Source organism: Lineus longissimus, chromosome 1, assembly GCF_910592395.1.
Source record: "Lineus longissimus chromosome 1, tnLinLong1.2, whole genome shotgun sequence".
NCBI lineage: Eukaryota > Metazoa > Nemertea > Pilidiophora > Heteronemertea > Lineidae > Lineus > Lineus longissimus.
Genome location: NC_088308.1, coordinates 28,569,969 through 28,596,216, shown reverse-complemented (window position 1 = coordinate 28,596,216; position 26,248 = coordinate 28,569,969). Strand labels below are relative to the sequence as shown.

At 43.1% G+C, this 26,248-nt stretch overlaps 4 protein-coding genes across 7 annotated transcripts in view; 2 read left to right on the top strand and 2 right to left on the bottom strand.

Annotated features, from left to right (window-relative positions):
• Positions 1-617: 617 nt before the first annotated feature.
• Positions 618-3,461, top strand: LOC135496186 (isatin hydrolase-like). Its single transcript, XM_064785357.1, has 5 exons — positions 618-676; positions 1,238-1,440; positions 1,701-1,925; positions 2,239-2,454; positions 2,713-3,461. Exons 1-5 carry the CDS (start codon positions 644-646, stop codon positions 2,939-2,941), a joined length of 906 nt encoding a protein of 301 aa, XP_064641427.1. The 5' UTR covers positions 618-643; the 3' UTR covers positions 2,942-3,461.
• On the bottom strand, positions 3,070-8,414 carry LOC135496180 (neuronal acetylcholine receptor subunit alpha-5-like). Its single transcript, XM_064785345.1, has 9 exons — positions 8,061-8,414; positions 7,440-7,639; positions 7,000-7,044; positions 6,600-6,706; positions 5,923-6,106; positions 5,217-5,496; positions 4,948-5,034; positions 4,382-4,497; positions 3,070-4,051 (listed from the first exon to the last, which is right to left on the bottom strand). The coding sequence occupies exons 1-9, from the start codon at positions 8,113-8,115 to the stop codon at positions 3,797-3,799; spliced, it is 1,329 nt and encodes a 442-aa protein (XP_064641415.1). The 5' UTR covers positions 8,116-8,414; the 3' UTR covers positions 3,070-3,796.
• Positions 8,415-9,522: 1,108 nt separating this feature from the next.
• Positions 9,523-12,903, top strand: LOC135496167 (transmembrane protein 26-like). 2 transcript variants are annotated; one of them, XM_064785331.1, is made up of 4 exons: positions 9,523-9,606; positions 9,779-9,928; positions 10,367-10,520; positions 10,850-12,903. In XM_064785331.1, the coding sequence occupies exons 2-4, from the start codon at positions 9,804-9,806 to the stop codon at positions 11,666-11,668; spliced, it is 1,098 nt and encodes a 365-aa protein (XP_064641401.1). In that variant the 5' UTR covers positions 9,523-9,606; positions 9,779-9,803; the 3' UTR covers positions 11,669-12,903. The 2 variants fall into 2 exon arrangements, with proteins under 2 accessions (XP_064641401.1, XP_064641392.1); XM_064785322.1 differs by having other exon boundaries at positions 9,527-9,928.
• Positions 12,904-13,069: 166 nt separating this feature from the next.
• LOC135496149 (uncharacterized) overlaps positions 13,070-26,248 on the bottom strand; it is a 36,997-nt gene continuing 23,818 nt past the window's right edge. Inside the window, exons 40-60 of one of the 3 annotated variants that reach the window (XM_064785308.1) lie at positions 23,771-24,004; positions 23,333-23,498; positions 22,816-23,055; positions 22,205-22,488; positions 21,868-22,011; positions 21,664-21,759; positions 21,086-21,289; positions 20,428-20,674; positions 20,001-20,106; positions 19,709-19,802; positions 19,096-19,260; positions 18,628-18,789; positions 18,128-18,289; positions 17,699-17,869; positions 17,265-17,393; positions 16,868-16,981; positions 16,321-16,426; positions 15,751-16,019; positions 15,521-15,542; positions 15,116-15,219; positions 13,070-13,546 (exon numbers count right to left, since the gene is read on the bottom strand). In XM_064785308.1, the coding sequence (XP_064641378.1) occupies positions 15,117-15,219; positions 15,521-15,542; positions 15,751-16,019; positions 16,321-16,426; positions 16,868-16,981; positions 17,265-17,393; positions 17,699-17,869; positions 18,128-18,289; positions 18,628-18,789; positions 19,096-19,260; positions 19,709-19,802; positions 20,001-20,106; positions 20,428-20,674; positions 21,086-21,289; positions 21,664-21,759; positions 21,868-22,011; positions 22,205-22,488; positions 22,816-23,055; positions 23,333-23,498; positions 23,771-24,004 (3,218 nt within the window). In that variant the 3' untranslated portion in view covers positions 13,070-13,546; position 15,116. Of the gene's footprint in view, positions 13,547-15,115; positions 15,220-15,520; positions 15,543-15,750; positions 16,020-16,320; positions 16,427-16,867; positions 16,982-17,264; positions 17,394-17,698; positions 17,870-18,127; positions 18,290-18,627; positions 18,790-19,095; positions 19,261-19,708; positions 19,803-20,000; positions 20,107-20,427; positions 20,675-21,085; positions 21,309-21,663; positions 21,760-21,867; positions 22,012-22,204; positions 22,489-22,815; positions 23,056-23,332; positions 23,499-23,770; positions 24,005-26,248 lie in introns of those variants that run through there. The other 2 variants (XM_064785299.1, XR_010448622.1) reach the window with 2 other exon arrangements.

Below are 26,248 nucleotides of genomic sequence, written 5' to 3'. Positions count from 1 at the left end.
AGACGTGATGGACCCACTGGCAAATTCCCTTTGTAGATCAAAGCATGACAGGGCTATGAGGACCGGGCTGCGAGCGTGAGGCCTGGCCATCGCATCAGTTGTGAATCATCTTGCTTCTAATGCTGAAAAATGGGACACTACGCCAGAGATTGTTGCTCGGGACGGTCATCACTTCAATGGAATACTGAGCCCAGGTTTGCAGAGGGTCGACAGCAGAGGAGTTGTAGTCATGATGGAAAAAGCTTGAAACACGACCGAGCTATGTATTCCAATGTTCAGCAACACTGGGGCTTCCCTGTGAACGCTTTGATTAGAATCGTAACACTTTCCAAACGTATTGCACTGAGCTGGTGGCAAGTCGATGCAGATTTAACCCACTGATCACATGAAAATATCAAAAATCATATTCAAATAGATAGCGTTCCACTGACCTGTTTTTCGGCAATAGATTTTTTCCTGCAATCGCCGGCAAGCGCATAATTTGAAACAATGTCGAGATTGAAGACCATACAAGCTCGATCTGGTGAAATTGGTTCAGTGATTATCAATTATTAACTGATTATTCATCAGATAATTTTAAAGACAATTAACACCAAGCGGAAATGCCAGTGCCTGAAATGTGGCCTTCCGTCTCGCTCTTTCTATGAGGAAGCGGCTCGTTGATTCACGTGATAAGGTAAGTGTGGACAGATCGAGTGCATTGAGAAGCTTTAACAGGTTTTTCTCAAGTATTAAAGAGGAGTCCTCTTGCTGACACCTGAAGTCGCAGTGTTCAAGGCCGATACTACTGTTAGTTGGCATTAAGCTCGTAAAATGTAGCCGGTCGAGGAACAGAGAGATATAACCTAGTGCAAGAAGAGGTCGAGTTGGCCTTTGATTATGCGTAGGCCTACTAGTCTTTTCCAGGAGCGTGAATACATATTGCCAAGGACAGTAAGCCAGTGTGATGCATTGAACTTAGTTATCTTCATACATTTTCCATTGGCCCCCACTGTATTGGTTTCACTCTTTCTCAAATAGAAAGACACTAGCATCTAGCTCGTGCACTAGCATCTTCAATTACTACTTCGGCATTTGCGACTACGGGCAATGTACGTACATGCAGGTCATGCACTAGAATAAACCCACGGCTTGTCAAACATAGGCTTGAACATTGTGTTATAACGCCATCCGAGTATGGCAACACATGAAAGGTTTGCATTCATCACAGAAACTGCAAGCAGTAACTTGTTTTCAGCCCTCCAAACATCACAATATGGTTCCCCTACTGCTGTTGGCGCTGCTGCCAGTCCTTGTTACTACTGCCCCCGCCAGGCGGCACATGATCGACATGACCCATGCACTGATCGACAATGGGAAGATGCCGAGTTACCCAGGCCACACACCGTACAACTTCACCATCAATGTGAGAGGCCCTTACAAACTCTTGAATAATGTTAAGTAAGTCTCGACCACATGCTTTTTTGATAGGGTCTCACCATGCTCTGCCGAGTCTTTACTATTGGGCGCTGATAAAATACTGCATGAAATTCGAATCCTATGCGATATGTGAAAGCATTGTCGGCAAAGTCAGCATATCCGTGCGTGACTTGTTGTAGTTCACCAGCAATTTATAAGCAATTCTGCCAACGATTATGCAAAAACAAACAGAAGCCAAACTGATATCAGTGTTGAAGAATCACACCATACGTGTTTTCCAGTGTGGAGCTCAACACAATTCTCCTTTCGGAGCACACTGCCACCCACATTGACGCGCCATCCCACGTCGGCGGCAAAAGCCGTGTCCATCAGATTCCTGACCAAGACCTCATTGGCCCCGGTGTCGTGATCGATATCAGTGAAAAGGCAAAAATGGACAAGGATGCAGAGTTGTTGCTGGAAGATGTTCTTAAGTATGAAGAGACGTACGGGAGAATTCCGAACAGGTAGGTTCTGGCTTGAGGTGCCAATGAGGCGTCGTTACATGGTTTACGTGGTTTACATGCCCCCCCCCCCCCCCCCCCCCGGTTTGGTGATTTATATAAAGCTATTTTATACAACAAAAGAACGGGTTTTAGGAGGACCATTTCCAAGCTCTAACAAGAAGCAAAGAAGATGTTGGGAAAATATATATTTCGTATGACTTAGGGTCGTAATACGTTGCGTTTCATTGCGTTAAAAGTCAGTTGTGCAATAATTTTAAAGTTTGAGAGTTTTGATTCGGAACAGGCTTCAAATATCTATTCTCACTTCCTACAGAGCATTCGTCTTTTGCAACTCGGGCTGGGAGAAGTATTGGATGGACAAGAAAGCGTTTCTTGGAACCGACCAATGGAACATAGTTTCTGAATTACACTCTCCCGGTTTCAGCCTGGAGGCAACGAAATGGCTGGTGGAGCAGAGATACATTATTGGTATTGGTACCGATACCGTTTCGTTTGAGAAGACACACACAAAAACACTCCCCGTGCACAGGTGCGGTGAAAAGCTGATATAATAGGGTCAACTTGATGCAACCAGAGAGTTGTTTAAACATTCATGTTTGGAGCAGAACTGCCCGTTATAATCGCCTGAAAGGCAGGCATGTTAACACTTCATTGTTGGTTAGTTTGCGGTCCGACCGAGGGTCTTTCTCCTAATGCTCGATATACGTATATGTATATAAGTATGGGTCCGATGGGAGTCAGTAGACCCACCATATCGTCTCCTAAACTGTGATTTACACATTTGCAGGTACTTACTCGGAGAGAAAAACAGAGTGGGCTTCGAGATGGTCGCCAATCTCAGTAGAGTACCACCAGCCGGCGCCACTGTCTACGCATTCCCAATGAAAATATATGACGGAAGTGGTGCACCAGTTCGGATGTTCGCCATTTTGAATGGAGGTTTCGGATTGGTGGCCTCCCGACTCACGGCGTCACTAATGTCAATAATGGTGCTTTACTGGTTCTACCTATTTTGAATCCGACCGATGTGCCATGGGCAAAGATTTAAAATAAACACAAAGTTAAAAAGTTAACTACAGTATATATTTATTTAGCATGATTTGAATCCGACGTGGCATGGACAAAGATTTACGTAAACGCAAAGTTAAAAAGTTAGATATATTTATTTAGCATGTACTAGTATACAATATACATATACAACCACAACTAAAACCAGAATGAAGGAATGACTGGCTCGCAGAATCTCGACAAATCCCCCATTCGGCTTGATTGAAGAGTCACTGGAAAATGCTTCGGTTTTGGTAAGGGTTAGCCATACGACATTTTGGAAGTGATAACCTTTTTAACATTAACAGGGTCTTAGCCTAATCGCCTTCCTCTACCTCTCACTTTTCTCTATTCTTTGTATTTGTATTGTTTATATTTGTTTCTTTGTTTCTTTGTACATTCTTGTAATCGCATAAGCAGTTTGCTTTAACCCGAAGAAGGATCCGCGTAGGTTTAAATTGTTTGCGAATAAAGGTATCTTTCATGCAATCTGATATTGATCTACATGTTCATGTATAAACATGTTGTACAGGGCGTCATAGTCGCAATCTATTAGTGATCAATTTACTATCGATTCGGACGTGAAACTCTTACAATACTAAAACAACAGTAAGTTAGAATACTGTAGGCGCTATTTAGCCGGTTTTGGCGTGTCTGTTTCACAGAGGCCTAGTATATGAGTAAGGGCCGTTACATTTTTTGGCGCTGTTTCCACTCAATACAAATGTACAGCGTTATCTAGATCTCACAGGAAAATATGCCGGCGTGCGTAATCAAATGTTTTGAAAAGATTCACGAAATCCCAATCTATTCGCTTTGCTTGGTTAATTATTCAGCATAGCAATGGTAACAATGCTAACAAGAATGAGGAATATGAGGAAGAATAACCGGTCTAGGACCACCCCTATCATCATCCACTCCAGCTGAGCAGGCTTCATCTTGCCAATGGTTTGGACCCTAGGGGTATCCATATCATCACCTAGTTCCGTCTCGAAGCTTCTCGGCATATCTTCCTCTGCTGTCTGGCGGTATGCATCCTTGTTCAGACAGAGGAACTTCCCCATCAAGTCGATAAAGAACTGAAAAGAAGAAATTAACGAATCTCAATGATATGTTAGCTTGGCAGGCTTGTATGTCTTGGACGAACACGTGTTTTCACCTAAGAATTCACGGCCAAATCGATCTGCAATCACTATGGTGTGAGGAGCATGTGCTTCGACTCGTCTGCGCCAAGACAGACCTTGGTGACATCCTCCACAATCGTCAATTGTGGCCTTAACAATAATTTCCTTGTACTGTCCGCGTCAGGCGGATCTTCACTCAATGTTGCACAGTGGACTTGACGAAGATAGTTCACTCACAGTTCACGAGGCGAAGATGTAGCTAAACAAATCGTTTATATCACATACCCACGACACTCCCTTATTGGGATAAGCCCGTGTGCGAGTCCGCATCATCTTGTTCGTGCAGATATTCAAGACGATAGATATCGCAACCAGAACGAAGGATCCTGCATAGTACTGGGCTGGAAATACGATTAATATTGTATAACAACTACTGATTTCCAATGTCCAAAATAGCGGCAGTCAGCGATAACTACAGCAATCAGCTATGAATTATCAAGTTAATTTTTAACAACATTCGGACCAACGTGTGCATACTGGTACTTTTAAATCAAGCTACGATTACCACACTTTGGGTTTGACACATACTGATATCAAGTGGCGGTGTAAACAATGCACTAACATCATTCATGCTGCCAATAATCTGAAATGCACTTGACGGAAGAATTCCTTGAGGTTGCACTTGTCGACAAAACACCTTGGCACCTTATGACCTCCACGACATTGAATATGCCATATAAGAAACGGCTACAGAATCGTCAAACAATTAAATCACTGCTTTGAAGGAATTATTTTAGAAGCTAAGTTTAGCCATGCTACTATCGGATTGGGATCTCCCTTCTGAAACTTACTGAGAAGAGGGGTACCTATCATAGCCGAGGGGAACATGTTCTCCATAATTAGGATCATAAGCACCAGACAGATCATGATGCCAGCCCCTGAAATAGAACACAAAAGGAAGTAGAACATGTCGTGCGTATCTGATTGTCAATGATTAGACCAAATCTTAAATCAGACAGTTGGGATACTGGTATCCCTTCATTCCGAAAGACACTTGTCGCGTCAGCCACGCATCGAACAGACATAGATGAAGGCGTAGAAACAGACTGTAGTTTCTTACCCAAAGTGGTCTTCTCTCCATACTCATGATTCATGGTAAACATGAACGGAATCAGGATAGCTAACACCACCGCCGGACTAATAAACACATGTGCGAAGAAGCCGGACTTGCGGTCGAACTCGAAGATAAATGTCACATCGGCATAGGGCGTCTCTGGGCAGCAGGCGTAGTACCGCAGACTCTTGGTGCCGTTAGATTTCGAAAGTTCCCACTCCGTGTGGTGCATCATATATGAAGTATCCACGGTGAAATCCCTTCCTTTGAAAGGGATTACATTTAGCTGTGAAGAAAGGAATCGTAGAGTAAGCTTATATCGTCAGATGTCTATACTCACTAAAGAGCCAGATGCAATCTGCAACGTGCGCTCGTACATCATTTGGTCATTGTGCCACAGCGTATAGTCTCATAAAAAGGACTAAAATGTCAGCAAGAAGTATACAGAGATATACAGAGTGATGTGAGTCTGCAAGATACGAAACTAATATGGTTCCAAAGCACCGGTCCAAATGGCAAGCCTCTATATCCACTCATTATAATTTGAAGACACCGAACATTAAGTAGCTTATATTGGCGCCCGAGGTCGAGAGCAGTATTTGCGAACGCAGCATGGTCCTGCATTCATCAGAGTATTCATGCACGTAAGAGATTCCTTAAGGTCCGACCTCATTGAGACTAGGTTATGTTGAAATATTCGAGAAAAGCCTACCTTGTGCGCATCATGGGTCCACGATCCGAAGGTGAGGTGGCAGAACTGTTTATCGAAAGGAAACCTCTTGATGTCCATCTCACAATGGGAAACATGTCTCGCCATCGGAACGAAGAGTACATAGCCAGTCGGGAAGACTAACGCAGGGTGTTCAAGGCTGTGAGGGGAGTAGTTGCCGTCTCCGCTAATATTTAATCAAGGATGAAAACCATACAATGATTGTATACTAGAAACCATTCCCGGTGTAATGTTCTTGGTCGTATTTCAGTGTTTCCATACAACAGCCGCTAGAGAGACCATGATTTTCAAAAGGGGGAAGTACTGAGAAATAAACCAGTCAATCAATCTTTCCTTGAACAATGAGGGGAAACACTCGGAACACTCAAATCGTTACACCAGTGCGAAGAAAAGCCAGGAGTCCAACAAACGGGTTAAATATTTTCTCTTCAACCCACGAGATTGGCAAAAACGTTCTACGTTACGTTATGTAGCGTAGGAGAACGAGTGGTTGACAAGGTGTCATTTTAGTACTCCTCAAACATACAAGGACCATAAAGATGGTTGAGAAAACGACGTCAGTGTTGGTAACCGTCTTTAAACATACTGAACAGTACTTTGTTGATGTGACTATCCCTGGACCATCATGGACTCGCGTCACCTTTTGTTATGATACTTACTTATTGAAGAGAGATATGTCAGGAATCCATAGTTTCTTCGGCGAGACGTGGATCTGGTTGACCTTGCTCTCTGTAGCGTTCCATGCCAGGCGGACGTCCACCCAACCCTGAAGAATCAAAAAGATGATTCTCGCTTTAGGACTGAGGTTTTTCATGGCTAAATGCAAGGAAAAGAGACGTGTCTATAAACGAGACACGGTAAGACGACAGCGATCAGAATGAACGTGATCTTTGGCTATAGCTTCGTTACAGTCTAGTCCAGCAGCAGGTTATAGCATGTCAGTTGGTGTCAATATCAGTGTACCTTGCCAGGCTTTCAAACCTCTACAGCCTATCACTAGACCAGGAACACGGGACCTGTCTAATTCTACCAAGTCCCTTTAATATATGTACAACTCACCATCTTGACCCACCCATCTACGGTAAACGTTTGCTTGGTCTCATCCTGAAATTGGAGTGATATATGTAAGAATAACTGAATTAAGTAATGAAAAGGCGCTACATACACTGGTTATTTGTTTCAAATTTGGAAGGGAATATCAGTCACCCGTCACGCCGTCACCCTGTGATTACGCGGTTTATCGAATCCGCAACAAAAATTAATGTGATCAAGTCATGCAACTCAAGAGTTGTGATCGCGTGGGCGTTCTTCTCCTACCATACTTTAAAAAAAAATTTACATCAGATTAGTATATACACCAAGTGCATCATGGAAAAGTTGATAGACCAGTCATGTAAGTCATCAATGCCATGAACTTCGACAGAGACAGCAACTTGTATCTTGGAGTTGCATGGCCTCACTTTGCAAACAGAGCTCACTGATGTTATGAACCAACTCACCAAATCAGCCACTTTTAGCGTTACGATTTCGAACTGAAGAGTAAGGTTGTCGTTCGCACTTTTGAAGGGTGGCATGTCTGGGTCATAGTTGGCAAAGAGTTTCTGACGCAGGGTGTGTTCATCGCTGATGTATTCCGCGTCAACGGTCTTGGCATTGATCGTTGGCTTGGTATTGGGTGCCGCTGTTTGCGCTGTTTCCGCTGACCGCAGGTAAATAAAGAAACAAACTATGGGATGGACACAATGTGGTTCAAAAATACACCCGGGCCGCCTAAGGTCGAGGACATGAAAGCCAAGCATGCTGCAGGGAAGTTGATAACCCATAGTCGCTGACGAAAGCACTCACAAGACAGCTTCATTTAGAAATCAATTCTGTTTTTATAGTTACAGTATGTCCTATGTCATTGCGAAGTCCAAAGGGCAAAACATGCAGCACCCAGCTGTCAGAATGGTCGTACATGTGGTACCGTCTGGCGAAAAATGCGCTATGGGACAGCATGGAGGCACTTTATAACTTCTTTGGTGATAGAAACGAACGTCCGTGAAGAACAGTTTACGATTCGTTCATATACCGATCTCGCAACTTCAACAACTCTGAAAGGACTGAAAGTTTCGACTTACCTGATGAAGCAAGCATCAGTTTGCCCAGCAAGAGGAGAGCGCACATCATCAACATGATTACTTTTACTTTTAGGTCGTGTTTCAGTGGAAGTCATAAAGTGGGCAACCCCGGGTATGGAGTGTAAATGCCTATGTGTGTGTCGGATGTATGGCTTTACACAAATAGGCCCCAAATATTGACAAAAGGTTCCAAACACTCTACGAATTCACACATGAACACACTCACACATGCACATGTATACGCTGAGAAATGCGTTGACGCGAAAAAGGACAATCTATTAGAATAAACAGCCACACAATTTGCAGTTTTAAATGTGTCCAGATATGTCCGTGTCATTGATATCGAATTCGCGACGAGTATCGACACAGCTCTTTGCTTCTTTTCAAAGTGTCAGTCCGAAATGGGGTCAGTCTCAGGGAAATGGATAGAGATAAAGAAGAGGTTTAAGTGTAGTTATCGTGTTTTGTTTAGCCGAGCGTGGACAGGGGACACCAAGTCTATCTCGATAACATATGGACGAGTTTCAAAAAGTGAATTACGTCTGACACTTATATCACACTTCAGCGAATAACCGTGAAAACTGTGTTCAGCTAAATATTTGAAAACTGAGTCTGGTATGAGCGTGCCGGCTGAGCGATTCAGAAAAACCTGCGAGCGATTCTGTAACTGACTGGTGGCTCAACGGTTAGAATGCTGGAGTCACAGTTTCGATTCCCCGTGAATCCACGACTACATTTTTCTCTTCATATTTTGTTGTTTTGTTGTTATCTATTCATTCATGTACGTCATATATTATTCTTATTAATATCATTATCATTATCATTACTATCTTGAAGAAAACCTCTGAATTCGAACTTTACCAACTCGTAGCTGAATAGAATCACTACTGATGCCAGCGATTTAGAAAACCTGTGAGTCATTGTGTATAGACTTGACACAACAAGAAAGTTGGCTTTTATTGTTGTTGTCATACACGCATGTGCAATTCTATCAATTTCTCGAATTTCTTTGTTAAGGTTCGTACTTCCTTTCTGGTTATTCTTCCAACATATTTTCAAAATTACCCAATCCGACCAATCGTCCAAAGATATCACCGTAAACGATCAGGAGAGTTTACTTCTGGTTTATATCAATGCAAACTTGAGCATTTCCTCGTATTTGATTCGACTCTTCTCGGAAATTATTCATATAATCCACTCTATTAATATCTATGTCAGACACGCCTTTCAAAGCTACGGCCTTGCATATCCTCCAAACGCCAGAAATGTCACAACAACACATCTGTAAAAAAACATTTATTAACCGTGGGTTAATGGGTTTTCAATAAGTTTTGCCAAATGGATCAATTCAGTTGACCAAGCGTAAGATCGTGACAATGATGTGATCTATTATTTTTGACATGCGAGAGTAAAAAAAAAGATATATATACCAACGTCGAGATCATTATGTTCTCGTAAGGCAATCGAAGCGAATAGTTCCACAGAGAAACTCCTAGACTCCAACGCGCTTGTCAACCAGTTCAGGATACGTTCGCTGCCGAACCTGGTGCGTAGTTTGACCACCTTTCACTTTTGATGAACCAAATGATGTTCTGACGGAATCGGAGAAAACTGTATTTTTATAGAGAATCGCGAGACCGTTAGCAGTAACATTAGACAATGGGTAAATGCGACCAAAACAACGTGAGCTTCAACATCTTGAAGACGCTCTTTTCCAGATTCTTCTTCCTGATCCACATCTTCATGTCTGTGTGGAGGGTGGCTACAGTCAAAGGAGAAGTCTACTGGTATCTCATGCTGCTGGTCATATTCCTGATCATTGACACTGTTTTTACCATCGCCAAGAGGAAAGGTCAAGAATTCAAATGGTAAGTCCACACGCTCAACCACAGTACGCCTTTACTCAGTTGACTCAGCTTGACTTTACTCAGTTGGATTCCACCACATTGGGAACGTGGCGACAATTTCGATATTTCCGATCGAATGCAAAAACTGCAAACCGCCATGGTGCACTTTGCCATCGTATGCAGTGCTCATATTTTGGGTAAAATTAACCTGCAAGCAATGCCTTAGCGAAATGTGTTAACAAGTTCCTCATCAACGTTCGATCCTAAGTATGGATATTTTTTTATCATAAACATGACATTGTCGCTTTAACGTATTAACAAATGTGGTAAGTAAAGATCAACAACTTTATGAGAACATTTTGTAGTGTCACAAATCTCTACCTGTCCACCGTGACCATCCACAAACAATCTTCTCCGGCATTAAAAATGAAACTGATCCATTCCACTTCATTTCCACAGGGCTTCTACTAGTTTCCTAACCTTCTTGATCGCGGCCGTGCCTCCCATATGGTTGTTGGAGTTGCACCGTTTTGAGCGCTATCATCAACTGAAAGATGCCACTAACAGAACCGACGACGAATCGAAGGCGGAAGGACTCGCGAGCTTGGCCGGGGTAAGAAGGGGCTTTATGTTTATGTTTCTGCCTCAACTAAATATGTTAAATATTGCTTCGTAATTGTATATATCAGCATGACAATCAACATATCTTTCTTCAAGCCCAAATGGTTTTAAAAACAAAAAGACCTGGCGAACGGAAACAACACATTTGGACTATTGCTCTTTCCTGTATCAGCTTGGAGAACTAAGAAATATTGATTTGTATGGTTTAAGCATACGGGATTATATAGCAAATTGGTTATGCCATTCTATTATTACCTTTCAACCCAGCAATGAATTTAAGTCTATTAAACCATCAACACAGTGTTCTATCTCTTCTTTCAGTTTAACATCCCTCTGTTACTCGAGAGCGATATGTGGGTGAAGATACTACAACAAACGTTCATCCTCCTCCTCATCCCCGTCCGTTGGATCCTACCAAGGGGTAAGATCACCCGCGACCGTCTCTCACAGATCCTACTGGTCTATATCGCCCTGGGAGCTGACATCATCGAGTTGCTAGACGTGTACGACATACCGGCCGTCATGGAAGACAAAGCCGTCTTCATAGCTGTGCTCGCAGTCTGGACTGTTAGTTTGATTCAGTTTATATTTCTGTTGGCGTCGTCAGGCGCCCGTAGATCGCGGATGGCGTTTTTCACACCTGAGAATAAGCAGCACAGCCACATGCTCCTCAGCCACAGAAAGACCTCCATCTCCCCGACGATCGATGACAATGAGGAGCGCCGGTGTGATAAAGTCGAGGTCTCTGCCCTCGTCATGACCTTGTTCCTCCAGGACATCCCTTTTTTAGTCGTGAGGCTCTACATCATGATAAGCTTCAAGGAGTTCAGCAACACATTACTCTTCTTCGTCTCCAAGAATATCTTCACGATTATACTCCAGTTCTACCGGATGTGTATCGTAGGGTGCTGCGAGGAGGAGTCGGATGATGATGACCTTGATGGTCTAGCTGATGAGATGCAGGACAAAAATCCAGAAAACAAGGCCACGGTCGTACAAGTCCAAGAAGCCAGCCACAACGAGCCCGCAGAAGAACAGGTACATAGCCTCGATATAAAGACACCACCAGGCGCGACTGAGAAGGTGACAAATGTTTCAGCGGTCATATCCGTCGCCGAAGCAAAAGACTCTGCTGTATAAACTTTAGGCTGTCATAACTATAACTCGTGCAATACTCACCCATACAACTACACGTTGGTCTCATTGGCTAACAGTTACTTATCAATGGTGGACAGAAATATTGTAAAGTTGACATCTTTTACTTGCCGTGGTTATTCACAGTTAATGTACAGATGAATGACATTATTGCATCTACTCTGGACACCCCACTAGGTAGGTCTGTTCATAACAGATACGTGTAGGATACGAAATATGGGTTAATGAGACATATAGTCCATTTCACGAAAAATGGTACTGCTCGCAAAAAATCCAAATGGCTTGGACGGGGACATAGTTGTCAGTAATTCGTTTCAAATGGTTCGTTCTTATTCATGCTTTGTCCGATTCTGCCAATAAGAAAAATGCATCGGACTTCAACTGCCTTGAGCAGGACGAGTTCAGTCAGTTTCTCTAACATTCGTTGAAGATAATATGCTAGTGCTTTGGCAACTTTAATCACGAGCCAGACCTATCAAAACTGAGTGCATGGAGCGAGTCTATCGCTATATTGTGTTTGGTGACAAAGTCATTTAAACAGCTAAAATGTCAAATATCTCATCCGTGTTGATTGAGCGAAAGTTCTATTTCTCATACATAACTTCGAGAATGCGACGAAACGTTTGATTTATTACAAAATGCATGTATAGAAGATTTTGCTGCCGACAGGACAAAATATGATAACATAGTCGAACTTGGATTAGACACCTATCAAATAAATCATAGCCACACGAGCGATCTCATACAATTTATGGCTAAATTTGCATTGGAAATCATGAACATACCAAGTAAAATAACTGGCCAACTGTGTCAGACAATTATATGGGACATAAGCTTCTACCAATCTCATCCCCCACGGAAATGACTCAACTTTTGAAAAAGGTTGACAGCGTTACGCACGAAGTGGACGTTGATTACGCATGGCATCGCAGACCCTGTCATCGCATGTGGTGGTCAAGGGTTTATATACATGCATTATTATGCAAAGCAGCTGATGCCACTGTGTTACCAACCATGACTTTCATCCTCTACATCAGGATCAAGATCGAGGTGAGAATGCTTCATCTCTCCCACATTGACCTAGCGTCCGTTCTTTAAAATAACCTGAGCTGAAAATTTGCATCCGATATGATTTATTCAAAATGATTTTATTTTACAGTGTGTTTACATAAAACATTGAATTGATTTTGGTATCAAATCTACATTTAACATATAAAATGTGTCTGTATACAAACAATTCGTTATTTAACATATATCATTATAATTCTTCACATCACTTGAACCGGTTTATTCTGGAGTAGACGGAACGTTCTCCTACTCTGTGATATATGGACCCATACATAGGGCACCCCACCTAACCCCACCCAACCCCACCCCACCCCACCCCACCCCAAGAATGTACATCACAATGTACGATCAGACATCTCGTGCATTCGCAGTTATGAGTCTTTGACTTCATACATCAGTCCGCGTGCCGACCACTTTATCAATATGGACCTTACTGTAGGCGATGACCTCAAAACAAGACGGACGGAATAAAGCTTAATGTCTGATATCAACTTAACATGGAGGTTATCGCTCCACACTTCGACCCGGTTCTATCCAGGAACCTTTCAGCAGATACTCATGAGATGAGCTGCTCAAATATATAACTTTACCTGCATTAATATGCATTTATTTACACAAAATGATGATATCAAAGTCAAGTGCATATAATCTTTAGTCAATCATCAAAACAAGTGATATGAACTGGCCAATCGAACTCGTCGCTTGGAGTAGACATGAAGAACAAGCTAGCCTTTGCTCCCTTCCTCTCAAGCCACCCAACTGCTTCCGCCGACTGAAACGTTATCTTGCATCAAACTGGAATATATAGAGACAGGCACCGCATATTACAACATTATATCTGCTACTCAAGAATAACCATACAAGATTTGGCTGCTAGTTCCAATGTTTTGCGCTGCCAGCATTACGACACGTCAACACGAAGAATGATTTTGTCAATGGTCACTATTACTTCTGCCCTTCGGCCATTACAGGTGCAGCAGACTTCAAGCCGATAATTTATCCCGATTGTGCTCAAGCAGTAAAGACACGTCCATTACACGATTCTGCTTTATTGGTAATACATGTAATTCCGACAAGAACATAACCAAACCAGGATAAAGGAATGACTATATATAGCGCTAAATCTTTCAGAATCTATATTCCAAGCAAGTCCCAGCAACCTTGAGGTTTCGTGCTAGACACAAAAAGCAGTTACATAGCATCGCACACCGCAGTTAGACGACATCGCACACCGCAGTTAGATGGCATCGCACACCGCAGTTAGATGGCATCGCACACCGCAGTTAGATGGCATCGCACACCGCAGTTAGATGGCATCGCACACCGCAGTTAGATGGCATCGCACACCGCAGTTAGACGGCATCGCACACCGCAGTTAGACGGCATCGCACACCGCAGTTAGATGGCATCGCACACCGCAGTTAGATGGCATCCACCCAATTCAAGAACAGGCTGTAACGATAATACGGTTACCTCGAAAAGATAGAGCTTTCTCACTTTTTACCGTTTAGGGGATGCGAAACACATGTCAATGTACACAACATATCCTCTTTTGGTCACTTTGCTTTGTATTACATGTAAATTATTGCCGGTGGAATGCTTTGTGATGATTACAAATGTGCCGCCTTGTACTTTGTTTTGTGATAGTATGTACATGTACATGATGTATGCAAGCTTTGTGAATAAGTGAAAGGAGACACCGCATTGAAGATAATGTCTGTCACCAAAGAAAAGAGAACCTTCCAAGGAAGAGATCATGCCCAATATATATTACCATAGAAGTAGAAAAGTGCTGAAATGAAATAATTTGCTCTGTATTTATTTTATAAGGCAATGCACGCGCTTCATTTGTTTCGGTACCTGACGTATGTTATAAGGAATTGATATCGAACTGGAGGAGGTATTGGTTTTCTCACCAGACACCGAGAGATTGGAGCTCAATGTATACAAAAACCGAGGCGCCTCGTAGAGGTTTAGGGGCGAATGACAACTCCACTGTGAAAGGTGTTTGGTGAAACTAAGTTAGATATCAGTTTCTATTCCACAACACCTCAAACATACCTAACAATAACTGCCGACGCCAAAACGGCGCACAGTGCATTATACACTGTGAACACTGGTGTCTAAGAATGCATTGTGATAACTTATGATCAGACGAAATTCACGCCAAGTTTGATTCTTAATCCTTGTCTCATATCCTAGGTAAAGCTTCAGATAAAGCAAGTCAGAAGGAAGCGTTTGATTAGAGAGGACAAGGTAATGTTATATTACATGAGCAGCATACACAAAGTACGACTTAAAACCGACAGCTAAAAGAAAGCATGTATTTACAAGTAAAGAAACTAGATTCACTGCCCGACTTACCTTACTCTAACTTTAATGGCTCCGCGTTTGGATCAAATAGATCACTGGTGTCGTCATCAAAGTGCAGCGCTTTGGGGCTCCTACCCATGGTCATCTGACCTCCACTTGAAGAAGATAAAACAATGATTTAATGAATATGTGCGAAAATGGCTTTGCTCACACCCACCATAGCTGGTTGGGGTGAAGTCGGTAAAGCCATGCTGGCCTACTTTCCTTTTAGCGTATTTGTCACCCGTGCCTTCCATCTCTGAATAAAACTACCCCGGAAGCAAAGGACAATATGAATAGGGCCCAAGGATAGGCATTGAAGGCTATATCGTAAGCACAGATGGACACATCAACAGCAAAAATAAATTTGAAGAGACAATGAAAGCCCCTCCCTCAAACTGTAGACGACTCACTTACTCGGGTATTCCTCTGGTAGAGTCTGAAATAAGAAATGATAACAACGATGTAGAGAGTGCCGTTTCTCAAGTAGGACTTAGCACTGCAGAATAGCTTTCTGATGAAAACCACTGAGGACACGGAGCTTTGCCAAAGTATCAACTGTGTGGTAGCCAACAGCAATGCAACCATGAATTTGTTACTTCACGTTAAGGTAAGATGCCACATGTACATACATCTGCTACACTTACAGCGATCATGTGGCGCGAACACAGCTATCGATCCAGAGGCGGATATGACAGAGGGTGCAACACCTCCTCCGACCATTGAGCTTGTGTCATCATTGAAAGGAGTGTAGGAGGGAGCGAAGAAGCTTCGCATGGTCCCCGAAGAAAACTGTTGCGAGGCAAATGGTGTCGCGGCTATAGATCGCTTGTCATCGTACAATGGGTTAAGATAGGCGCCAATTCCGTCATGTTCGTCTTGATCTACCGATGGCGGCTTCTTCTCCGCTCGTTTCCTGAAGTGAAAGGAAAGAAAAGTACAGACTCCTCGGATCTCCGACTACCGTAACTAGTGTCCTCTTGATATGTGTCAACTTTACATCTGTCAGAATATATGACTTGTGTTTCGGTTTGGTCATTATATGATGAACTGCGTTTCACTACTGGTTGGGGAGATCGGCTTCATTATTATGTGATGATCGCCTCCTAAGTAAATTGAATCCAGAATCATTAAAAGAGGATAAAAACACTTTGCTTGTATCAGATTCCAAGACTCCTAATCTGTTTTAACGACCCCTATGACCAAACAGTCCTTACTTGAGACAGTAACAGATCCAGACAGCCAGCAGGACCACCAATATGATGAAGACGAGAACTCCTATGATACCAAAGATCAGCGGAAGCTTGTCAGTTGTCTTTGGGACTGGAAGGAGATGAAATCAAATTTTCTATCCTTTTCTACATGGAATGTGGAGGAAACACGGACACTGCAGCTTCATTGGAGGCAAATGAGGACAGAATGTGGCCGGACTACCTCCGATTGCTAACACGAAGGTACACAACCACATGCCATGAGGGCAATTCATGTAATGTACGAGACATGAATTGGGATAACGGTAGTGCTATTGTCCTTGGGAACAGTATCACATAAATAACGGCATCACCAGTATCAACAATATCAAAGCAACAACGTAAAACACAGTTCTGCAAAATCATATTGGAAAACGTGAAGCAAATATAGGGAAAGGAAATAAAAACAATCACGTGTCGCATGTTATAGTGCTCGTCTAGTCCTCTTGACGTGTTGAGGATTGCAAATCAAGTCCCTCTTCACTAACTCTGAAGTTCATCCACCCACACTTACACTTTCTAGTCTGACAGGTATCGCCCTCGTAGTCTTCAGCACACTCACACACCGCCTTGACACCATCCGGTTTACAGGTACCGCCATTCTTACAGTATGCATCATCACACAGGTCTAGAGAGAAGATAACGACATTAGGTGCTACACAAATGAAGGTAACCAAACGAATTCAAGCATTGATTTGGTTAAGGTGCACATGGACACAGTTTACCAGTTAACGCATGGACCATCCAGAGATGGGATCGATAGGAAAACATCACCTGTAAAAATATAACTGATCGTGACTGACACACTTGAGGCATTTACAGTAATTGTCATCATTGGCCTGTCACGAATGATATCTACGTTCTTTGACAATCGAATTCTCATAATGCCATTTCGTTGTTGGAGAACTTACGTTTACATGTGAATCCATTACCACTGTAAGCTGCCTTGCAAACACAAGTCGTCACAGTAGACTGGTCGTTGTAAACACATTTGGCGTTGGCCGAACACTTTATCGCACCCGTAGTACATTTGTTCAAAGCTTGAAAGAAAACGGCAAAATGATGTGTTGATGGATTACTAGGGACACATTTGCTGCTCATGATACATGTAGTTGTTCTATCAAATGTATATCTCACTATGTGTCTGATCACACTAAAGAGTCTGTGAAAATGCTTCAGCAAGGATATCAACATATGGCAACCATTTGACTACATATAACGCTTGCTAAAGAAGAGCCTGTTTCGGGAAAGACTAGCACCTGCACGCTTAAAGGGAGACTGCTTTGCAAAAGGCCAGTAAATCAATATAATCATTCAACAATCGAGCACATTCCCATGAACTTACTGATGCAGTCTGTGGCTGCCGTCGACCCATTTTTACCGCCAGTGTCATTCCCCGGTGGGCATTTCTTGCATTCAAGCTGCCACTTGTCCGACTGATACTGGCCGTTCGGACAGGGGATGCATTTCTCCACCACAGTGAGCTTATCTCTGTAGCTCCCGGCGCTACAGTCGCCTGAAAGTGTTTAAAATGGTATATAAGCATGGTGATACCAAAGACATAATGCTAAGGAGGGGAAAGATCAGCATATCTCCGGTCCTTTTTCCCGTCCATTCCTTTACATCGTCCATAAAACCGGTTCGACTATATCGCACACAAATGAGTCAGAAACACCGCAACATTATTAGTAGATCTGCAAATCTCACTTTATTAAGAAACACAACAGCCTAAAATCACTCGTAAAATAAGATATTCACGCGATATCTTACTCACCAACACTGCAGTTGTCCTTTGAGGTGGACCCAGTTAACTCTGTGGTGAAGTTGGCCGGGCAAGGTTGGCACTCCAATGTGTCCCCTTTAGTTCGGTACGTCCCTTTTAAGCAAGTGACACATGCGTCTGTGGCGTTTAGACCTTGGCCTGATGGACAATCCTCTGTGATGAGAATACATAGATAGTATGAATCATGTTGAAGGCAGACTTATCCCTAGTTGCGTTTTCATCCTACGTTTCAAGTTGATAAAAACTTGTAAGGAACAAAATACTGTCACGTAGTGGAGCCAGGCAAAGCCCTCCGACGGCTGCCTTCAACATTTAGATAAGCGAACTCTCTCCAGTTGTCTTGAGACTTAAATCAAGAAATATGCACAAAATAGTATTCAAAAATGAAAATGACAGATTTCAGCAGTTTTAGCGGACACCACAAGTCTAATTCGCTCTTTGGTTATATTTCGTTTTTCATAATTGATCCGTGAAATATACGATTCACTCACCGATGCACTGTGATTTAGACTTGGAGCCTGTGTTCCTGGTGATGTGATCAGCAGCACATGAGATACATACGGTCGTGTCATTTAGTGGTTGGTATTTATTCTTCGGGCATGGGATGCACATAGTTTTATTGGTGGACAAGAAGGTTCCTGGTCCGCAGGTTACTGAAGTAAACAATGGTAAAATGATAATCTCGTGCAATATGAAACATAGATCTAGAAGAGAACACTAGAGTCTCACAATTCATTCGCTGTCAGACAGAACGAATACTGGACACATACGTCTACGTTAGGCCTTGTGAAGTAACCACATGTAAGATGATGTGTTAAATCGAAAGTATTTTCCAAGCTGTTCAGGTTAAAATCGCAGATGAATTCATGAATCATGTGGTCCTTTTAAAGGGCGTAATGACACTGACGCCGAGAGGTGGTTGAGCGTGTTCAAGATAAAGGCCAAGGCGGAGACCGTACCTTTACAGTCTGATTCTTCATATGAACCTGGGAGTTTAGTTGACTGGCCTTGACCCGTACACTGTATACACTCAGTCTGCCCAGAGTCAGGCTGGTACTCTCCATTGGGACATCTCTCACATGTCTTTGTGGTCTCTTGGTAGAAATAACCTGGGCCACAGATGACTGGAAACAGAAAGCATTGCAAATTTAGAAATATAGTAAGAAATGGCGATCCATATCATTTTCTTTTCTCTGGTCGGATGTTTCGTACTCCGGCACCTGTGGTCTGTGTCCATGGCATTATACCAGTGGGTTCACCCAACTTAGCAGGATAAGGTTTTTGGGATTTCAGGCCGTGGATGGTACATTGCCATCCGTTGCGCTGAGTTGATATAAGATTGGTCCGAGTTTCTATTTGCTATGATTGTAGAGCAGATCGTCCTCGGGCTCAGGGGTTCGCAGATGGTAACTTGCTCTGCAATAGTCGTTAGAGTTCAAGAATGTCTCCGATTGGGACCATGTTCGTATTTCGATCTTCTCACGAGTTAAAACAGCTTTGTTTAAATCGTAGACCTGATAATACATCAACTTCTCGCGAACGCTTCTCGGAAGATTCCTTTTGAACACTTACCGCAGGTATCGCCCACTGCTTGGTAGAGCCGCTCACATATTGGCTCGAGGATGACTAGGGTCTGTTTCGGATCAATCTCAGATGGTGCAAGAGGCTGAAATAGCAGATAGGATCAATTTAATCTGAATTATGTTATAATCACCAAGAGATACACAATTGCACACTATTTGGTGAAAGAACAGGTATCACCCTCTCCCCCCCCGACCATCTGCATACGGAGAAGGGTGTATACGGGTCACTTTAAAGGACAATGTATCAGGTACGTGGTTTATTGTATCAAGTTTTTACTCACCAACTTATTGAACTTCTTATTGGTCGCATAATCTCTGAGGACGACATCAATGGTATTCGCTGCTCGCTTCCTTCTTCTTCCATTACTCGACGAATTTACCGATGCCCTGAAACGTAGTTAGATGCTTGCTTGACGCAACTCAAAACCGAATTTGACACAAAATGTTTCATCGGTATTTATAACAGGCCACAAACGGGTCAGAAATGCAATGAGTTTTCACAGCGTATAAGAGGAGTTGTGTACATCAACTTCTAAACCTCAGCATAGAGACCTAGGATGAAGAAACTGGTCCAGACATTGGCCATTGGTCATTCACACAAATTTTCTTGGTTTATGATAGTCAGTTTGTTGCGAGGCTTTATGAGAACTGTTCCAAAACTATCTTGCGAAATAATAAGATGAAGGAGGAAGTATCAGTTTTGCTTACTGTACAGGAGACGAGACGATGAGCACAGAACAATCACTCTTGGTGGAAGGCGCTGGACAAGTGGCTGTGATTTTACAAGTTGTTTCTGATGGACATGGTGATGGCTTCCAAATGTCGTTGATGCCGGTAGTGGAAGTGTTGAATACACTTCTTACAGCATCAGCCAATTTTTCTGGAGTCACCGAATTTGAGAGACCTGGATAGACAAACTTGAAGCGCAGTGTGTAGTTCACAGGCAAGGTCGTAGCTGAAGGAGAGTATAAGCAGAGTTTTTAAAGACTTAGTGTTACCAATTCTTGATAATACGTATAGACGAAATGATGCACTGAATGTATCATACATGTAGCATACTGACCTGGTATATTATTCAGTTTTTCAGAGTGACAAGAAGATTGGAAAACGTGCGGAGTCGTATAGCGGCAGTATCAACTAAGAAGGCGTGACAAATTATGGTCATTCCAAGCTTGTTGAAATCATCACGTATATGCCTACGTAAGACGGGAACTTTTGTAGCAGCCATGTTCTGTTTTAAATGACAACATACCAGACAGACATTAAGGTCATCGAAAAACATTGTTAAATAGTTTTTCAGCTGTGTCAGTTTATATATTGTGACATTAAACAGCAAATGCATTGACTTTGAATCAGCATGACTTACGGGCGCTGCAAGTAGGGTATCTCATGCTCAAGAATTTATCCTGATAGTTCCACTGCCCCGACGGGCCGCAAGTGTAGAATTTAGGAGTAGGTACACATGTTCTGTTCGGTGAGTTGCAACTTGGACTGCAGATTGTGTAGGACCCCTCTGTTTCGCAAGTCTGATTTCCACCCTTCGGATCTTTCAGTGTAGAGCACTGCTGGACTGTAGTGTAAGAGAAAAGCTATGATTGTCATAACTAACTCCTGCTCGAAGTAAGGAGATCTGACATTCTGTAGAAGACGATATATGCCAAACAAGCACAAGTTTCAATCTGCCAGGCCGAAAGACAAGAGTTGATAATGTCGTTAAAGATAACAACACCACAGTCACCATCAATTAATCACTTTTAGTAAAGTGATTATTTTGATTGTATTACGGAGGTCACTGATAAAATCATGAAATAATCATTACTCATAGATGAAGACAGCAACCCAGCATTCCTCACACAATTTCTGATTCTGGTTCTAACAATCACCTGTTCATTAACTAACGAAATAAAACACATCTTCACTACCGGTATCGTTATTTTGACTTACCACGGACGTACGCATGAAATCGGCAGTAAGCAGAGTTGTTACTCGCATCTTTCATTTCGTAAACCACTGTATGTCTTCCCCAGGTCATCGTAGCACCTGCAAGTCAACAGAAAAAACTTTGCCAATGACACCTGATGACACCACACGATAAAGCCATTGGGTTTTGGGGCGGAATAACTAGAACATGGCGAAGGATGTGCTTACCTGGTGAATGACTATATTTCGTGGCTAATGACTTTTCCGTACTAGTGGCAGGTGACCAAGTGACGGTAGTCGAGTCCCCGGTGAACCCCTCACCAAGGTCTTTGTGGACATCTTTCGGGCAAGTTATAGGTGGGGGTCGTTTGTCTGAAACAGAATAGAAATGTATAGGCATTACAATGAACACTGTCGAAGACGTGCTACTGTTCTTTCTTTTGCATTCGTTTCTGGACAAGCAACTGCGAGAGACTGAAATCCTGAGAGCTATCAGGAATTATTCATGTCAATAATCACAAGATTACGTTGATTCGATTATATTTTATAATTCTAGTGGATGTACCTGGGACTGAATCTGCGCAGTTGGCTCCTCCAGTACCAACTGGGCAAACCAGGCCCCTGATTGGTGGTGACGGCGTGTACGCTACATCTCCGTACAGCTCATAGCCCGCCCACCCGAGGAGCTGTCCATCGACTACGGTCTTGCTGGCACTGAGGTCAAGGATCTCCTGATCTGTGATAGTTCTATTCCACGCCCCAACTTCGGCGATGCAGCCATTGAAACCTGTCCCTTTTTTCGGTTGTTTCGTACCCATGTCCAATTCGCTGCCCAGTACCACCAAACCACTGAAAGCGTGAAGCAAAAGTAATGCTATACATTTGTCAAAGATAAACCGACTACCCTCCAATGCATTCGTTATCTTAAAACTGATATCAACTCGTTCATTGATTGCCATGATGGCTTTTAAGACAACATTACTCAAGAGTGGAAATAGAGGGAAAGAATCTGTAAAAACTGACTTGTGAATGCAGGCAACAGCCTGCAGCCACAACGATTACAAGAGGAGACCAAAGCATCAGCTTTATTATCTCTATGCTCAGTGCTGGAGATGGATTTAGTCATATAAGGCGACATGGCATTTATGGTGTGATTTGGCGATTATTGGTACTTACAACGCTGGAAGGTCACTTGTAAAGGAAAAATTAGCCGCACTTTTGTTGTCGACCATAATTTTCAGACGTACATTGACACTCCCCTTATCTACCTCGACAGTGATACGTAACCATTTTCCACTGGCAATAACACTACCATGAGGGAAGGGCAGGGTTTTTGTGACACCACCCAAGGTGACATTGACACCTGAAGTGCCTATGTGGATGATTTCGGTGGCATCGGATTTGTCTTGCCAGAATCTGGAAAAGTAACCACTTAAGTAAGACCAATGCAGCATCTTAATTTGAGGAAATAATGATGACATGAATTGCGCCAGTTTTAGGCCTCTCAACATACACTGAATGTGAATCCTAAAGCTGGGGTAAAATATTCATGAGCAATGAGGGTTATGAAAATGGAGAGGCTTTCCTGGAAAGATGTCGATAAGACATGTTGGCATTATTTGGGTGTGAATAGAATGAATAAATTCATGGTCATACTTTCGATAAAGATGCAGAAAGAAGAGAGAATAATTACGTTTTCCCGTATAAAGTGAAGATTCCTCCGCTGGTCTTATCCTCGAAGAAGCGGACTGCCAGGCTGATCGTTAAGGTGGCAGTCTTCATGGCGAATGGCTGGGATAGCATGGCATAGGAATCCTTCTCTGAGCCTCTGAAGCACAGGTCGTACGCTTGGGCAATGGCTGGGGAAATGAAACTGATGTTCAGAATCAAAGTTGGACAGTCTTGCATTTTCTCTAAGAACAATATTATCTTATTTTCGGCTTACTAAAGTGGCCCTTTTTTTACCTAACCATTCCCAAAAAGGTACTGATGAAACCTAGATACAAATCACCTTATCAATGAGAAGGATACTGTTCACAGCAGTCAAATGATAAACGTTGATTTGAGAGCAAACAGAGATCAGAATAAACGATGACCAAAACAGGTCAGGCTGACATAAGACTGTACGTACTTTTGCATGTAGGTCCCGCCTTTCCAATTGGACAAACGCACTGGTGGGCCACAACGTCATCACGACACGTGGCCCCAGCAGGGCACGTGGCCGTAGGACACACCATGTCCACTGTGTGACAGCTCTTGCCCGAGAAACCATTCAGGCAACTGTAGTTCCCAACGGAACTGGTCGGGTCTTCTACGTTGATAATAGTGTTGTCTTTCCGAATATGACAGCCAGTGTCCATGTAATCTGTAAATACATGAGGAAATAGCAGACCAAGCGCAACAAACAGTACCGTAGTTTTGTCATATTTTACGGTCGAGGTGGGTGGTGGGTGCCAGTACGGGAATACCAGCACACAGTAAGTCATGAGGTTACCCATACGCTGACTACATGAACAAGCAAAGGTAAACGGCCAAGTCTACAATGTCACATTGGTGCTGACGATGGAGCTCTCTACGGATGAGATCAAGTGACCAAGGCTTCAGGAGAACGAGAGACCAAGGGTTCAGGAGAACGAGAGACCCTTTGACGTAGGTACAACACCTTTGTGTATTGCCGCTTTTGAAACGCTCGCACCCATTTGCCCAATCCCGTTTCCTGTATTCATCTTTATCTAAAATGTGAGATGTAACGATAATTTGTTTTTCCACTTTTCTATCGACAACAATAATGATCAAATTATTAGTAGGAAAGGAAGCACTAGACGTCGAGAGATAAATTGAAATGGTACGAAATGTGAATCAAGTACCATTGAAAGATTGATTGGAACATGTGCTCGGTATACGCCTATAATGATACTAGTATCTGCGTCGTTGGTGAGATTAATTTGGACACATGTCTGCACTGAGCTTTAGGTATGGGGTGTAGTTTAATAGAAAGAGAGGAAGACACAACACCAGTTGGATTAAATTTATATTACTGTTGGTGAATCGTTTGTGGATGACATCGGGAATTGAAGGGGACAATGTAAGACACCAGTGCAGCAGGAGAGTGAGGTAGGGCTTAAGTTATTGTTTCATAATGAATCGTTAACAGGGACCAGTTGAAAAATGCCTGATGCCGGGTATTGCGATGTTTGGTTTATTCAATAAAGTGTCTTGTCGAGGACAAGCTCAATGATGACTAATGGCCTATCAATTTACTGATGATGATATGATGCCCACATGTTCAAAACATGTATTTCTTTTTCTTTAAAGGTCTAAGAATAAATGATGGCTCAATTCAAAGAGGTGACTATTGCCAAGCAAGACATACGGTCATCATGCTAAAGAGACATAACGTAAAGGTTGCTCCCGTGTCTCCTGGCCAGACCCAGATCTACTGGTCATACGACGACTACTGGGCGACAAGATGGGGCGGCATGCAGATAGCAGTGGGCATTCTATCCTTCCTAATTGGGATACCATCCATCGTGAACGAAATATGGAATAGTGGTTTCGCCATGGGAGTGTGGTGCGGTGCTATATTCATATGCGCTGGGAGCCTAGGGGTCGTGAGTGCGCGCAGTAAGAGCAGGCTACAGATCATATTCTGCCTAGCACTGTCAGTGTTTTCCGTGGCTTGTGCGGCGGGGATGTTAATTGTACATGTTGTGGCCTTGCAAAGGGACAATATGAAGTATAAAGCTGCCAAAGCAAATGCTTACAAGACAAATGACTTGGAGACAGCCGTGGGGTTAGAATCACGTGTCGTAATTGATGCCCTGTTGATCATATGTGCCTTGCTGGAAATACCACCGAGTATTGGCCAATCTGTAAAAGCTGGTGATGCCTTTGGTTGCTCTCAAGAGCTACCGGAGCAAGAGGAGTGGGTTAAAGCGACTGCCATGAGGTATATAAGAAAAATAAAGCAAGACAAGACACCTAATCTCGTGCTGATCCCCGTCTTTATGCCGACACCGAATCAGCAAGGGGAAAAGGGTAAGGGGAGCGAAGGGAATTCTTACTCTGGTCATATAGAAGGTAAGGTTGCTGGCCTACCGCCGGAAGCAGTCCAATTTGGCCTTCCCATATACCTTGGGCCACCGCAGTACGTCCAGGCAGCTCAGCTGGCTTTCAGTGCAGACTCTGACGCCGAGCAAGTCAGCGACGCCCAGCTGAGTTCCTTTGACAGACACATGGCGCCTGGGTCCCCACCGCCGAATCCAAGAGACGAACAAAATGACGGAGAAGTCTGCGTTGATGATGGCGACGTAAGTAAGTGTAGCACACTTCAGAACATGAAACGAAAAGTCTCCCTTGAGGCACAGAAGTTCGCAGTTCTTAACGAGAGGCGGCTGTCACAAGGTAACGAACTGGACGACAAGATACCTGAGAGTAATGCCACTGAACACGCTACCAAGGTCGGGATCAAGGTCATACCAACGGATGACCTTAAGGGAAACAAAAACAAAGGTCGGGGACAAGGGTTTGACAACGGGGCATTTCAATTCAACGAACTGGAGGAAAAGTTGCGGATGCCCAAGACATAGGCGAGTGATGAACATGGCTG

Excerpts from the sequence above, each read along its gene's own strand:
- LOC135496186 (XM_064785357.1), top strand. The coding sequence starts at position 644 with ATGAGGAAGCGGCTCGTTGATTCACGTGATAAG. Across the intron at positions 677-1,237 it reads TCGTTGATTCACGTGATAAG|CCCTCCAAACATCACAATAT; the intron begins GTAAGTGTGGAC and ends ACTTGTTTTCAG. Across the intron at positions 2,455-2,712 it reads AAAACACTCCCCGTGCACAG|GTACTTACTCGGAGAGAAAA; the intron begins GTGCGGTGAAAA and ends ACACATTTGCAG.
- LOC135496180 (XM_064785345.1), bottom strand. The coding sequence starts at position 8,115 with ATGTTGATGATGTGCGCTCTCCTCTTGCTGGGCAAACTGATGCTTGCT. Across the intron at positions 6,707-6,999 it reads TAGATGGGTGGGTCAAGATG|GGTTGGGTGGACGTCCGCCT; the intron begins GTGAGTTGTACA and ends TTGATTCTTCAG. Across the intron at positions 4,052-4,381 it reads CCAATAAGGGAGTGTCGTGG|TTCTTTATCGACTTGATGGG; the intron begins GTATGTGATATA and ends TCTTCTTTTCAG.
- LOC135496167 (XM_064785322.1), top strand. The coding sequence starts at position 9,720 with ATGGGTAAATGCGACCAAAACAACGTGAGCTTCAACATCTTGAAGACG. Across the intron at positions 9,929-10,366 it reads AAAGGTCAAGAATTCAAATG|GGCTTCTACTAGTTTCCTAA; the intron begins GTAAGTCCACAC and ends TCATTTCCACAG. Across the intron at positions 10,521-10,849 it reads GACTCGCGAGCTTGGCCGGG|TTTAACATCCCTCTGTTACT; the intron begins GTAAGAAGGGGC and ends CTCTTCTTTCAG.